At 38.2% G+C, this 14,141-nt stretch overlaps 1 protein-coding gene across 1 annotated transcript in view; it reads left to right on the forward strand.

The window, feature by feature from the left end:
- Positions 1 to 14,141, forward strand: part of LOC122807744 (sodium- and chloride-dependent creatine transporter 1-like) — a 992,499-nt gene that overhangs the window by 369,408 nt on the left and 608,950 nt on the right. Inside the window, exon 3 of the mRNA XM_044078732.1 lies at positions 3,971 to 4,102. Within this exon, the coding sequence (XP_043934667.1) occupies positions 3,971 to 4,102 (132 nt within the window). The remainder of the gene's footprint in view (positions 1 to 3,970; positions 4,103 to 14,141) is intronic.

Genomic DNA, 14,141 nt, shown 5'->3' on the forward strand with positions numbered 1-14,141 from the left:
AACCATACTGCTGATCACTAATCATCACGCCCCTTCTTAACCTTGCTTCCACTACTCTTTCCCATAACTTCATGCTGTGACTGATCATTGTTATCCCTCTGTAGTTACTACAGCTCTGCACATCACCCTTATTCTTAAAAATAGGTATCAAAACACTTTTTCTCCATTCCTCAGGCATCCTCTCACTTTCCAAGATTTCATTAAACAATCTGGTTAAAAACTCCACTGCCATTTCACCTAAACACCTCAATGCTTCCACAGGTATGTCATCTGGGCCAGCAGCCTTTCCATTCTTCATTCTCTTCATAGCTATCCTTACTTCCTCCTTGCTAATCCATTGTACTTCATGATTTACTATCCCTACATCATCCGACCTTCTCTCCCTCTCATTCTCTTCATTCATCAAACCCTCAAAGTACTCTTTCCATTTCCTCAACACACTCTCCTCGCTTGTGAGTATGTTTCCCTCATTATCCTTTATCACCTTTACCTGCTGCACATCTTTCCTAGCTCGGTCCCTCTGTCTAGCCAATTGGTACAGGTCCTTTTCTCCCTCCTTAGTGTCCAACCTTTCATGCAACTCTTCATATGCCTTATCCTTAGCCTTCGCCACCTCTCTCTTTGCCATGCACCTCATCTCCTTATACTCCTGTCTACTTTCTTCATCTCTCTGACAATCCCACTTCTTCTTTGCCAACCTCTTTCTCTGTATACTCTCCTGTACTTCCTCATTCCACCACCATGTCTCCTTGTCGTCCTTCCTCTGTCCAGATGTGATACCAAGCACCTTTCTAGCCATCTCCCTTACTAGCTCTGCAGTAGTTACCCAGCTATTTGGTAACTCTTCACTGCCACCCAGTGCCTGCCTTAACTCATCCCTGAACTCCACCTCACAATTACCCTTTTTCAATTTCCACCACTTGATCCTTGTTGCTGACATCACACTCCTCCACCTCTTCTTGATAACCAACGTCATCCTACAAACCACTATCCTATGCTGCCTAACAACACTTTCTCCGGTCACCACTTTACAGTCTCCAATCTCCTTCAAACTGGCCCTCCTACATAAGATATAATCCACCTGTGTGCATCTTCCTCCACTCTTGTATGTCACCCTATGCTCCTCCTCTTGTTAAAATACGTATTCACCACAGCCATGTCCATCCTTTTCGCAAAATCCACTATCATCTGACCTTCTGCATTCTTTTGTGTAACACTATACCTACCCATCACTTCCTCATCCCCTCTGTTCCCTTCACCAATATGCCCATTGAAATCTGCTCCAATCACCACTCTCTCACCCTTGGGTACAGTCATCACCACTTCATCCAATTCACTCCAAAATTTTTCTTTCTCATCCATTGCACACCCAACTTGTGGAGCATATGCACTAACAACATTCATCATTACACCATCAATTTCCAGTTTCATAAACATCACTCTATCCGACACTCTTTTCACCTCCAAAACACTCTCAGCATACTGTTCCTACAGAATAACTCCTACGCCATTTCTCCTCCCATCCACACCATGATAAAACAATTTGAACCCACCTCCGATACACCTAACTTTACTCCCGAAGTTTTACGCCGGATGCCCTTCCTGACGCAACCCTCCCCATTTATCCGGGCTTGGGACCAGCACAAAGAAATGCACTGGCTTGTTCATCCCCAGTGGCTGGGTTTTTTATAAATATATATATATATATATATATATATATATATATATATATATATACACATTATACATTCTTTCATTCTTTTCAGATACACATATAACAGATACACATATTGTATGCCAAAGACTTTAATGACTGGTTCTCTGATCCAAATCAAGAAGATTTTTCTAGAATGTCTACACCAGCTAGACTCAGTGGAGGTATAACATACTTACTGGCAATAATAAATTACTCAAAAACCAAATTTTTAATATTAATTACTCCAAAAAGCTGTCATATTCACGTTACCATGAACAAACAGCACTGAAACAATCCACTTTTACAAATACCAGCCTCTGTGGACAGATCCAGCCTACTTCTTCAAAACCCTGGGAAATAGAACAACTGCTAATTCTCAGGACAGATTGAAATACTAAATTAAGTCCAGTGCTAGCTGCTTAGAGAATAATAAAAAAACAATACATTTTACCTTACGATCAGGCCTCAGCTATGCCCTACATATTTGCTGCAGTACATCAGATAACTTCATAAATCTCCAGACTTTGCTCAACAAAATGTATCAGTTACCTGTGTGCTTCATCCACTAATGAAGTCCACTGTATCTCCATCAAAATCAAAACATCCTATATTTTAAGCTCCAGTGCAAGTATGTTTTCGCAACCCTTCTCTGTAAGCTCCTTCATCTGAACCACTGCCCTATTCCAACTCTCAGGTTTAATCTAAGAACCTTCACCAGACCTTTTTGCTTCTCCTTTCCAATTTAATCTACTCTTTCATCACCTCCACTAACTCTCTACAGCTAATATCTCATCCTTGTGAGACACTCTAGAACTTCCTTCAATGATACATAATTATAAACCTTCGTTAACTTCCTTCAGAACTAGCCTGAAAGCTCATCTGTACACCCTGTGAGATTGTGTTTTATCCATAAACTGAATAAACAAAAAAAGTAAAAAAAAAAAAGTCAGAGTAAACTTTATTGTCATTCAGAAATCACACAAGTGCAAAAACTGAACGAAATTCCGTGTCTCCAGACTCAATGTTCAGACAACATATAGACTATTTTTATTTATTTATTATTTATTTATTTAAATTTGTTGACCGGGAGTGTCCGACTGGACATAGGTCCATTTTCAGCGGAGGCCCGGGGAGAAAAGCTCCACAGTTAAAATAAACAGACAGTATTTACATTGGATTACATAGTGATTAACAATTTACATAGCAATTACTTTATTTTCACAGACATTTACACATCTAACACCTAGTTATTACATCACGGACATGCAGGTAGACAGACTAATATTGCACATAATTAGAAACACATTTTAACACTTTTCGAACTGAACACTTAACTTGCATGAGACTTTAGTATTGCACAGTTACTTGGTTAAGACATTGCATTGATCCTTGCACAGAAAGAGACATTAGAGTATTGCACTATGGACCTTAAAATATTGCACTATGGTTAATTTATGAACTCATAACATGTATTGCACTGAAAGAAGAGATATTTTACTGCATTGCTACTGTCCTAGATAGCCTATAAGTTACAGTCATGGTGACTATTGCACTAAGTATTAGGTGACACTAGTAACCAGGTTCTTGCACAATTTGAGATGGCTTCTACTGACCCAGTTGGACATCATGGAGTGTAGTGGTTATTAGAGTTCAGCAGCCTGATGATATTAGCATAATATAACATAACAGCACTAAATATCAGTCTACATTAAGGCACAGTATAATTTGCCCCCCTAAGTCAACTATAAATACAGCAGCATTCTAATGTCCTCATACATGCCCAACCTGAATAGCTGTAGGATATTTTTACTCCTAGAAGAACATATAAAATGACTCATTGTTGATATATGTAATATTGCTGCTCTGTATTCTGACTGGCATTGTACTTGTGTTGTAATTTGTATTGTTTTGTGAGAAGGTTGTGGCTGAAAAGGGATCCTTATTGCCCAATCCACCCACCTAAATGATTACATTGAAACAATTGTACTATTACTATAGGTTTGCTTGAAAGTTTACTAAAACACATTGTTCTTTATATTAAGGCATACATAGTTTCCTCTTCCTCAAACCTGAAACCAACTTTCATCATTTCACTCTCATGCATTTAGAACCAAAATTGTTACTTTACTATTGATGTGAATGAGCTGCATTTATAGAGCATACCATTTGAGGCATGCTACTCCATGCGATGTAAGCATTGTTAGATGAAAATTTCTCAAACTAAAGATATGCCTATGAACTCTGAATATCGATTGCTTTTATTTTCACTGACAGGAGTATTTTTGATTCCTTATCTGCTGATTGTCTTTGTTGGTGGCATTCCTGTTTTCTTCTTGGAGATCGCTTTGGGGCAGTTTATGAAACAGGGAGGGATTGCAGCTTGGAACATTGCTCCGCTCTTTAAAGGTAAATCTAACCTTTGCATTTGATGGTTGTCTTTGTTATATCCACCTTGAACATTAGATGTTTGCTCATGGCATTCATTTGGACATTTATTATTAGTATTATTGAAACTACTTTATGTATCTGTCATTTTGTTAGACTTCATCTTTGTCCCCTTTATAATAATGAAGATACCACCCATGGTGCCATTGCCACCTTTTCTTTGGCAGAACATTGTGTGCTTAGCCACATCCTTGTGGTTTGTTTATACTTCTTTCTAATTAATACCAGTAGGTTCACCCAAAGCATACCTCTTTCCTGTTATGTACAGTGGAGGAACCCCTACTTGATCGACCTTCAGCAAATTGATCATTTGTATTACACATGTTTAACACCTGTAGCAAACTACCAGCAATATTAATATACAAGTAATCTGCTTTTTCACATTTGATGCTGAATTATCAGCTGGGTTCTGTCACCCATCACACTGTAGAATTCATGCTCTACTACTGATATAGTAGCACAGAACAATAGACACGCTGCACTCTTTTTTTGTACTTACTTTTGTTAAATGTTTCAATGTGTAACAAAAATAAAAGTAAAAAAAAAAAAACTTGTATAGCATGTAGCCAAAATATATGAAGAAGACTTTTGGCAGTTTGCTGAGAATTAAAAAGAAGTAAAGCAATTTTTTAGTGTTTAAAACAAAAAATAACAAGTTCCTCAAATACAGTAATTGGACAGAACATAAAAATGCAGGCTTTACTAGAAAAGCTCACCCAGACTCTGCCACAACTTGCTGAGAGGAAAAGGTTAGTTTGCTTTTGCTTTCTTGTATTTTGTGTTGCTTTATTGCCTTCTGTTTTATATGTTGTGATTCATTTTCTTTACACTGTGTTTTACTTGTATTCTGTTTTTAATTGTGTATTTAAATTAAGAAAGAAACCATAGTTGTGTCTCTTTTGAGCCACCCAGAAATTAATTTTTTTCTCACCCTCCCACCTTGGTGCTGTTGTGTGTATAAACTCAACAGTCTTTGTAGTTGTCTGACCCTTGCATTAATTTGACTACATATCTTTCTCTTTTATTGGCCATTGTGACTAAGTGCAAAATTATCATTTTTTGAAATCACTCCTGTTCAACTATTTACATTTATTGGCCATCCCACTGTATTCCATAGAACCAGAATACAAAGTTTCCACCCCTTCCAAGCTGTCTTGCTCTTTTTTAAAATGAGTGGCTCGTTAGATAGCTGAAGCTTAAGGCATCCCGTTTACCATATCTAATTGCTTAGTGCACAGTGCAGCTCATAGCATATTAACCCATTTTCCATCTTACCTTTAAAATCTGCAACATCTACTCCAAGACCTCCAATTACAGGAGAGCCCACATTCTGCCTCTTAGTTATCATCTTGGGATTAGTGCATATGTTTTGCTCTTGGTGAGAGAAGGAGCATAGGAACATTATTTCCTGGGGACTGCTGATCACTGGAAAGCCTACTAATTGCTTCATAAGTGCCAGCTTGGAATATGTGCTTATATTTTGCACCTGGTGAGAGAAGGAGTAGAGTGTGTGTCTCTGCTTGACTTTCCATCTACCAGGAAAAGGCTACAATGAGCCTGCAGACCCTTACATCATCTGGGACAAGACTGTGGATGACCAAACAGGCTGTGGCCAGCTTCTAATCTTGGGATGTGATACGGTTTTGCTTCTGGTGAGGGAAGAAACAAAGTAGAATTGTATTCCAACAGAGTGAAGCTGTGATTAGACCAAGACTAGTAATAGTCAGGCAGTAGCCATTCAGGTGACTTCTCTCTTTTCATCATTTTTGACAAGCTAATTCTTTTACTGCTTGATTTGTTTCTAACTTCAGAATATCTGCCTAAATATTTCATCCATAAATCATGAGGCTCTGCTTATTGTAATGTTTCCCCTAAATTGTTTGGCAGTGTCCTGTATAGCCATAGACACCTTGAGTTGAGATTTTTTCTGTAAAAGCACCATTGAATTTTCACCAATATGTAGTTGCACACAGGACAGCTAGTTTGCAGTGACAAGCACTGTCCCCAGAGTTGCAAACCAGATACATAGGACATTACATTATATTCTCACTCCAACTGTATAAGCATTAAAAAATGGTCTGTTGCCATGGATGTCATCTTTCCCACTATCTCTATTACCAGCTTGATGGATATGGGCATCCTGAGGCAATGTAGAAATTGCCTCATGTTTACTGACAACCAGTTAATTCTCAAATGAACTGATATGGTATTTGAGAGATGTATTTATACAATGGCAATGGAGGCAAAGCTCTCACATAATAGTACTCCCAATGTCAGTAAGGTTGCCAGTAGTACACATGCTGCACCCATCACACACAGTTCAAAGCAAGTGCATAGACCCACATATGCTGATGCTCTTAAATATAAACTCCCTAAACCCCCAAAACCTCCTAGATGAAGTACATATAACAAACACCCTCAGCCAAGTGAACTCACACTTTTAAAACAACACCCACATTAACACATACAGCAACATCAAATGGAGCTTCTACTTCTAAGCCCATAAAGCAAGCCACCACAGAATCCAACATTCTAGTCACTGGAGATTCCATTGTGAAATGCATTGATGTCCCTGTCACTAGGCAGAGTAAGGAGAAAGTCATGGTCAGTTGCTTGTTAGGGTCCATGATCTGCCACGTTACACACACTCAGGTTATTGAACCTCAAGTACCAGTATGACTCAATCATAGTTCATATGGGTATAAATGGCCTGAGACATACCTCCCTAGACTACATGAAGAGACACGTAGTGGACCTCTTGGAGTATCTGTCCCAGGCTGGTATGAGCCTGGCATTGGGCAGCATTTTACCTTCTTCAAGGATGATGCAACAGTATCAACAAAAGATAACTGACTTTAATAATTGGTTTAGTTTCTGGTATCATTCTAAGAGGGTGCAGTATTTGTCAGGATGGAAGGAGATGGTGAACAGACCACGCTGCTTTGCCAGGGGCGGTCTGTACCTCTCCCCTCTAGGCTTTCAAATATTAGCTAAAACATTGTCCTCCTTCACAGTGCCTTTTTTAGGCAATGCCAAACTGAAAGCACTTCTGACATAGCAAATCAAAACCGAGAAAATTTAAAGGTGTTACTGATGAATGCTAGGAGTCTACACAAAAAACTCTGCTCCCTACAAGCTCTCTTCACCTGACAGAATGCCGATGTCTGTGCAGTCAGAGACATGGTTTAAAGCAGCAGAGAGCACACCAACAGTGCAACATTATAATGTCTTCCACACATTTAGACCAGCTACTACACAGGCAGGGGCTATAAGTGGAGGTGCCTCAATTTACTTCAAAAATAAATATACCTCATGGCTGGTCAAACAGGAGAATAGACTTGAGCTTCTCCACAGTCAAATCACCATATGCAAAATCCAATACCACTGCATTACAAGCTGTAGGTCCCCCTCCGTAATCTAGGAAACCTGTACCATGTATTTAAACTTAATGGAAACACTCACCATCCAACCAATACCATATTCATGGGCAACTTTAATTACCCCACTATTAGCTGGAAATCATATATAACACCAAGCGTATAGACACACAAATTCTTGGATTTTGTAAACACAGACTCCCTGAACCAGATTGCAATACACCAAGGGGTGCAACCATACTGGATCTGGTCCTCACATGGCTTAGTGGTGCAAGAGGTTCTCTAGTTCGATTCTCAGCTGGAGTACCTTCTATGTGGAGTCTGCATGTCCTCCCTGCATTTGTGTGGCTTTTCTCCAGGTTCTCCGGTTTCCTCCCACATTACAAAGACATACGTCTGGAGCATTTCTCCCTGGGCCTCTGCTGAAAATTGGCTTTGTTCCAAGTCGCACTTTCCTGGTAAACAAATGTTAAATAAATAAATGATATGGGAAAGTGCTGCACAACCCCTAGTGTAATGTCTTCATATGTAAGATCAGACCACAAAAGGGTCTTCTGAAGAAAAAATAAAACCTGGATCCCCAGCTAACCCTGGAATATTCAGAAACAGTAGTTCCTACCATTAAGTGATAACCTGGCAAAATGTCAAGCTGCCATAAACTCTAAGAACATTGCTGCCTATGCAGAACTGTTCACAGAAACTCTATACAAGCATGTTAATAGCTGCATAGAGGCAGCTGTAACCACTAGGAAGAAGTGCAGAACTAACTGAAAAAAAACAAACCACCCTGGTGGAATCACAACTAGGTTGTATAACTGAAGGAAGAAAATCATGGCAAAAATTAGGAGGTGCAGCACCCAGCAGAATAAAAGGACTCTGACCTAACCAAACAAAGAACTCAGAGGGCAAATAGAGTCTATCAAAGCCAAACTTGAGGTAAATTTAGCCTCTCGGGGCAAGGACAACTGGAAGGCATTCTCTAGCTATGTCAGCAACCTCAAACACAATACTCAGTTGTGTGCAGTGCTCATTATAAATGGAGCCACCTATACTCAGCCAGAAGATACAGCAAATCTAGGGGGCAAAAGATTCAGCTCAAACTTCTCCCCATCAACTTTCTGTCAGGAAATACCATTAAATATAACTTCCTCTGATATCACTAGTGAACATGCCCTTAATGTTCTCTCTATGGCCAAGAACACTGACTGCATCATTGGGCCCAGACAGTATCACAGGATTCCTTCTAAATAGCATGAAACATGACATATCAGACCCTTTGGAATTGCTGTTTAACTGTAGCCTCCAAACAGGCTTTGTGCCCCATGAATGAAGAAAAGTAACAGTCATCCCTCTGAACAAAGGTGGGCCATCTACAGACCCTGAAAACTACAGACCCATACGTCTTACTAGTGTCGTATGCAAAGCCATGGAAAGAATTATCTTGGACATGATCAATAATGACATAGGAACCTCCAGACACTGGACACAACCCAATTTAGTTCAATCAAGGGCAGGTCATACCTACTCGACCTGGTAGACTTATTTGAGAAGGTCATGAAAGCAATGGATGAGGGCAAACTGGTTTACACTTCATACCTTGACCTTGCCAAGGCATTGTTGACAAACCTAAGAGGTTCGGTACAAACCTTATTTCACCCGGTGTATAGCCAGCTGGCTGACAGGACTCAGGAAGTTAGAATTGGGGAGCTCACATCTACAAAGAGGTCAGTCATAAGTGGAGTCCTTCAGGGATTGGTCTTGGAAGTCAAGGCCAATATCAATGTCCTCTGGCTAACTAAATTTGCAGATTGCAAATTAGGAGCTATCAATGAATCGCTCACCCACACAAATTTTTTCCAGTAAGGGCTGACGCGAGCAACTGGTGCCAGAGCCATGGACTAAAACTAAATGCCAAGAAGTGCATAATAGTATCCTTCAGAAAGTCATTCACCCCTGGTAACTATCATATTGACAACGCCCAGTAGTCGGGAACTTGGGAGCACACACAGACAGTAATTTACCTTTGACCATCATGTGCCTACATTAGTGAGGAGATCACTTCGTTATGCAACTTAATCTACATTCAAGTAATTCATTGTTCCACTGTATTTGGTATTCATCAGACCTATCATTGCGTACAGTGTCCCCTTTGGTATGTGCCTAACCAGGCATATCCAACAACTGAGACATCCAGAGAGTTTCCTCGCTAAAGAATACAGGGCATAAGTAACATGTCCTATGCAGACTGCCTCAAGGCCCTGTTCCTGTATTCTGGCTCCTATAGGATCCTGAGGGAAGATCTATGCCTGGCATACAAAGCATTGTCAGAGCCCACTCTGATGGACCACCTGCAGAACTGCAAAGCAAACAGCACCAGAATTACCCATTCTAAAGAATTAAACATTGCCTGTAATGTAAATAGGACCTGCTGGAGAGAAAGGTATGTATCCTAGAGACTACCCCTTCTCTGTAACAGGCTCCCCATCCATGTGGAACAGAATTCTTCCCTAATCCAATTCAGTTGTAACTTGGACAGTTGGATAGGGAACAGGAAATTCATCCCTGGTTTGGCACCTATGTCTCTTACTGACATAGGCAGCCTGTGAATGGTTGATCTCCCAGGCCCCCCTGCTTGCAAATGTTTCAACTTCCAAGCTCCTGCTTACATTTATCAAGGGTACCAGAACTTGTCAGAGATTTGGGATGCATGGCTAGGCTTAAAAAGGCCCTCATGGTCATTATAGTAGTAAACACCTATGAACCTATGTATGAGTTAGAGTACATCCATGATAAAATGATGTAAACTTCTCCAGGATGCTTCTCAGTCTGTAAACTTTTTCTTCAACTTGGGTGAAAGTTTATAGAAAAAAGTACATTGCATAAAATATGTTTTCATTTATTTGTTTATATAATGCATCTGTTTACTGGGATAGTCCAGCTGGGCAGAAAGCAACCCATTTTTAGTGGAGGCCCTTGGAGAAAAGCTCTGGAAAAATTGCATTACATAAAGACCAAACTGTGACCACAAATCTAAAACTACTCACACTCAAATGGCTCTTCATTGAAGGAACTAAACTGAGAAAACGATGCCTGCTGTGGTGCCATAAACAACAAAATTAAAAAAATGTAAAACATGATATGAATGTAGTAATGCAAAGAGCAAATATGAGGAAGAAATTATAGTAAGAAAAACCTAGTTAAGAAAAGGTTAATGTTATAGTCATCCCACATATAGAGATGGAGTTACTGTACCTCTCTAATCTTTAAGACCATGCAGTGAAAAACAAAATTGGATATTCAAATGTGTGGAAAATATAAATGTACAGACGTAAATTGTAAATATAAAGTAGACAGAAAAACTGACATAAGAAAATGCTAGCATATAATAACAACTTGGTTAAAAACCCTTACTACATGCGGTAGGAGTTAAAATGCAATAACCAGCTTTTTAGGTGAAGCTATAACTTTAACCTAATCAATGGCTGTAAAATAAACAACAACATATAGTGATGGGAGCTTTAATAAAGTATAAAATGTGGACCTTAATCTGGTTTGAAAATTATTGTTACACTAAAATCAGAATTTTTTTGAAAATTTAGACTTTCAGCATGTTCATGTATAGGGAGAGAAACATAGCAAAATGCTGCACTCGTACACCACAAAGTGAAATATCTAAAGCCCAGAGTTGCATTACAAAATGAGCTGTGGGTGAAATGCCAACAGCAGTCATGGTGACCTGAAGTAAAGTTGCATTAATCAGTTGGAGCATGTGGAGAGAATAAGAAATAATACACAGCAAGGTAGTCAGTTCTGTCTGGGAATGTCTCATTACTCTAAAAAGAAGGTTTGCTCATTAATGCAGGTCTTTCAGCATAGTTCTGTATGCAAAGAGAATAACAATAACAGGCTGTAATTTTATACCCAGAAGTAAAACTTATTGAGTGCAGAGATATAAATTAAGCTGAGATATATACATATATCAACAGTAAGTGACGTGAAGCAAAGATGGAAGAACTAGCACATGTTTGGGAAGATTGAGATAGAATGTACATTGCACTAGGCAGCTGTCTATCTAATGCTGTAATGTTAACAAGGACTTTGCCTACAAACCAGACAGGAAAACATCTTAGTAATGAAAGAAAATGTAACTATAGCATAACATATCGGCAATGCTCTATTTTGACATTTAGAATTATTTCAGAGAATCTATTTTTAAGTGTAGATTTTCAGCATGATCTTGTATAGCAGGAGGAAAGTGGTGAAAAAGATTAAAAAGGATGTGAAAAAAAAACAGGTTGATAAAAGAAAGTGCACTACAAAGCCAAAGCTTATAATTGTCAACTGGATGAATTTTTATAATTAGAATCATGTCCAGTACCGTTTGTTGGTCTGGACAAAATCCAGTACATTCACATTCAAATCCACAGTACACAGTCTGGACTTCACCTTTGTCTTGAATAATAAGTTGTGATAAAGACTTCAAAAGAACTGGAGCACACTGATTGTCTAAGGATCTCGTCATTCTTGGCTCAAATACTTTTGAGTGATTCTCAAGAACTTGTATTCACCAGCTTTCCAAGATGGCTGCCCACTGATCAACAGCTTACTTTCAGCTCCCCCAGTGTTAAAAAAAGAAACAGATAAGGGCTAGTAATTCTGCCAAGATGCCAGCAAAGAAGAAACGTAGAGAGCCTGAAGGAAAAATCAACCTAAAAAGGTGAAGAGAAAACACTGACTGGGAAGAATCCCGCAGCTTTTAAGCAAAAAGCATTTCAAGCTCCAACTTTGGTTATAAGAGATGGCTTCCAGCAACTTAGAAGGAAAAATAAGTCAAATGTGCTCAGAGTGGATTAAAATAAATTAAACATTTAATGATTATATCAACTCAAATAACAAAAGGCTGGAAAATGGAAGAAACATTAAATAGCTATTCAGATGAAGTGATACAACTGCAAAAATCAGAGGTTTAAAATGAAGAAAAGGCTGCCTCAGTATGAGACTGCTCAAGAAGAACTGTTTCAAAAAATGTAGAGTTAGAAGCCAGAGCAGACAGAGAAAACCTGAGATTTTCTGCTGCACCAGAGAAACTGGAAGGAACAGACTGTATTAATTTTATGAAAACAGAAATACGTTGCTGAACTGGTATTCCACAGCAAGATTTGTTAATTGTAAAGGCAAATTGTGTATATGCTCCAAAACTGGCCATTTGAAATCACACCAACAGGAAGAGTTTATCCTGACAAAACTGTGATAGAAGGCCAAATATTATAAATTGGATGTGGAACATGAGTATTCACCAGCAACATAAAAATTAGTTAATAAATATGAGATTATAAAACATCAATCACATTTGTGAAATATGGCTTAAAAAGAGGTTGATAAAGATTGTATTTTAGTTGACTTTGCTAAATGTGTGTATGTGTGTGTTTGTGTGTGGGGGGCTGACAGGCATGTTTCCCACTTCATATCATTAAAGTTTGGAAGCACACTGAAAGGAAAAAAACAATAGTGCAGAAGATGAATTAACTGTAAGTAAAGCAATTTTTGTTCCTATCCATATTTGTGTAAAGCATTTCATGATATAAATTGCATGTTGTATAGTAAAACATGTTAGTGATTGTTGTGCGTGTGATGAAGATACCGAAGAAAACAAGTACTTTTTTTCTTTTTTCACTTTTAAGAAAGTGTATGCATTACAATGTAGAAGGAGAAGAAAGACTGGAAAAAAACACATTTGATTTAATGGGCTGTAATCTTAGGCAGCTTGGGTGAAGGATATAGTATAAAAGTACACTGAATATAATATAATATAATATAATATAATATAATATAATATAATATAATATAGAGTCTAAATGTTTTCTTTTAGTTTAGTGTAGGTAAATGTCTGAATTTATGGCCTTGGCTTAATCTAATGACACACTTTTTTATTTAAACAAGTTTTATTTAATAAGAGACCACAATGTTTTGAATAATTTTCCTTTAGCATATAAATGTTCACTGTCTGCTTCTATGAAAACAAGCTGACTTAATTTGAAAGAAATATACTGAGAGGTCTGGACATTGTTTACTGAAAGAAATATAAAATTAAAAGGTAGACAAACAAGCAGCTCAGTATTCGAAGTTTGAAATTATTAGAAGTGAATAAGAGCAGTTTTTCCTGATAATTAATTTAATGCATACTTGAACGATGTATCACTTAGTTTTATTTAATGACAGGCAGTGCATTTTTTCTTAAGTGTAAATGTTTTCTGAAACATGTAAGCTGTTTTTCTCATCTCGGAAGGGAATAAAGATAAGACAAAGATAGACAGCAATTTGTGAAAATAGTACCGCACGCTGTGTAACCTGCACGGGTAATCTTCCTGTTAGGTTAGTTTATGCCTTTGGGTGCAGCTGTTGATGTGGGACAATTGTTCTTGTCAGGAGGGTTAAACTTCATTATTTGAAGAATGTACATAGTTGCGTGTGTTTGTTTTAAGTTAATAAGTTCTGGTGGTATTCTGGAGGTGTTTTCTTGAGAATTTTCATTAAAACAGTAATTCTTGTAAAAGGTGACATAGGTTCAAAATGGAGATAGCAAGAAACAACTGTATAAAGAATCAAACTGTCAAACATTTGAG

The sequence above is a fragment of the Protopterus annectens genome, chromosome 7.part1, assembly GCF_019279795.1.
Source record: "Protopterus annectens isolate FY-2018-M chromosome 7.part1, PAN1.0, whole genome shotgun sequence".
Taxonomy (NCBI): Eukaryota; Metazoa; Chordata; order Ceratodontiformes; family Protopteridae; genus Protopterus; species Protopterus annectens.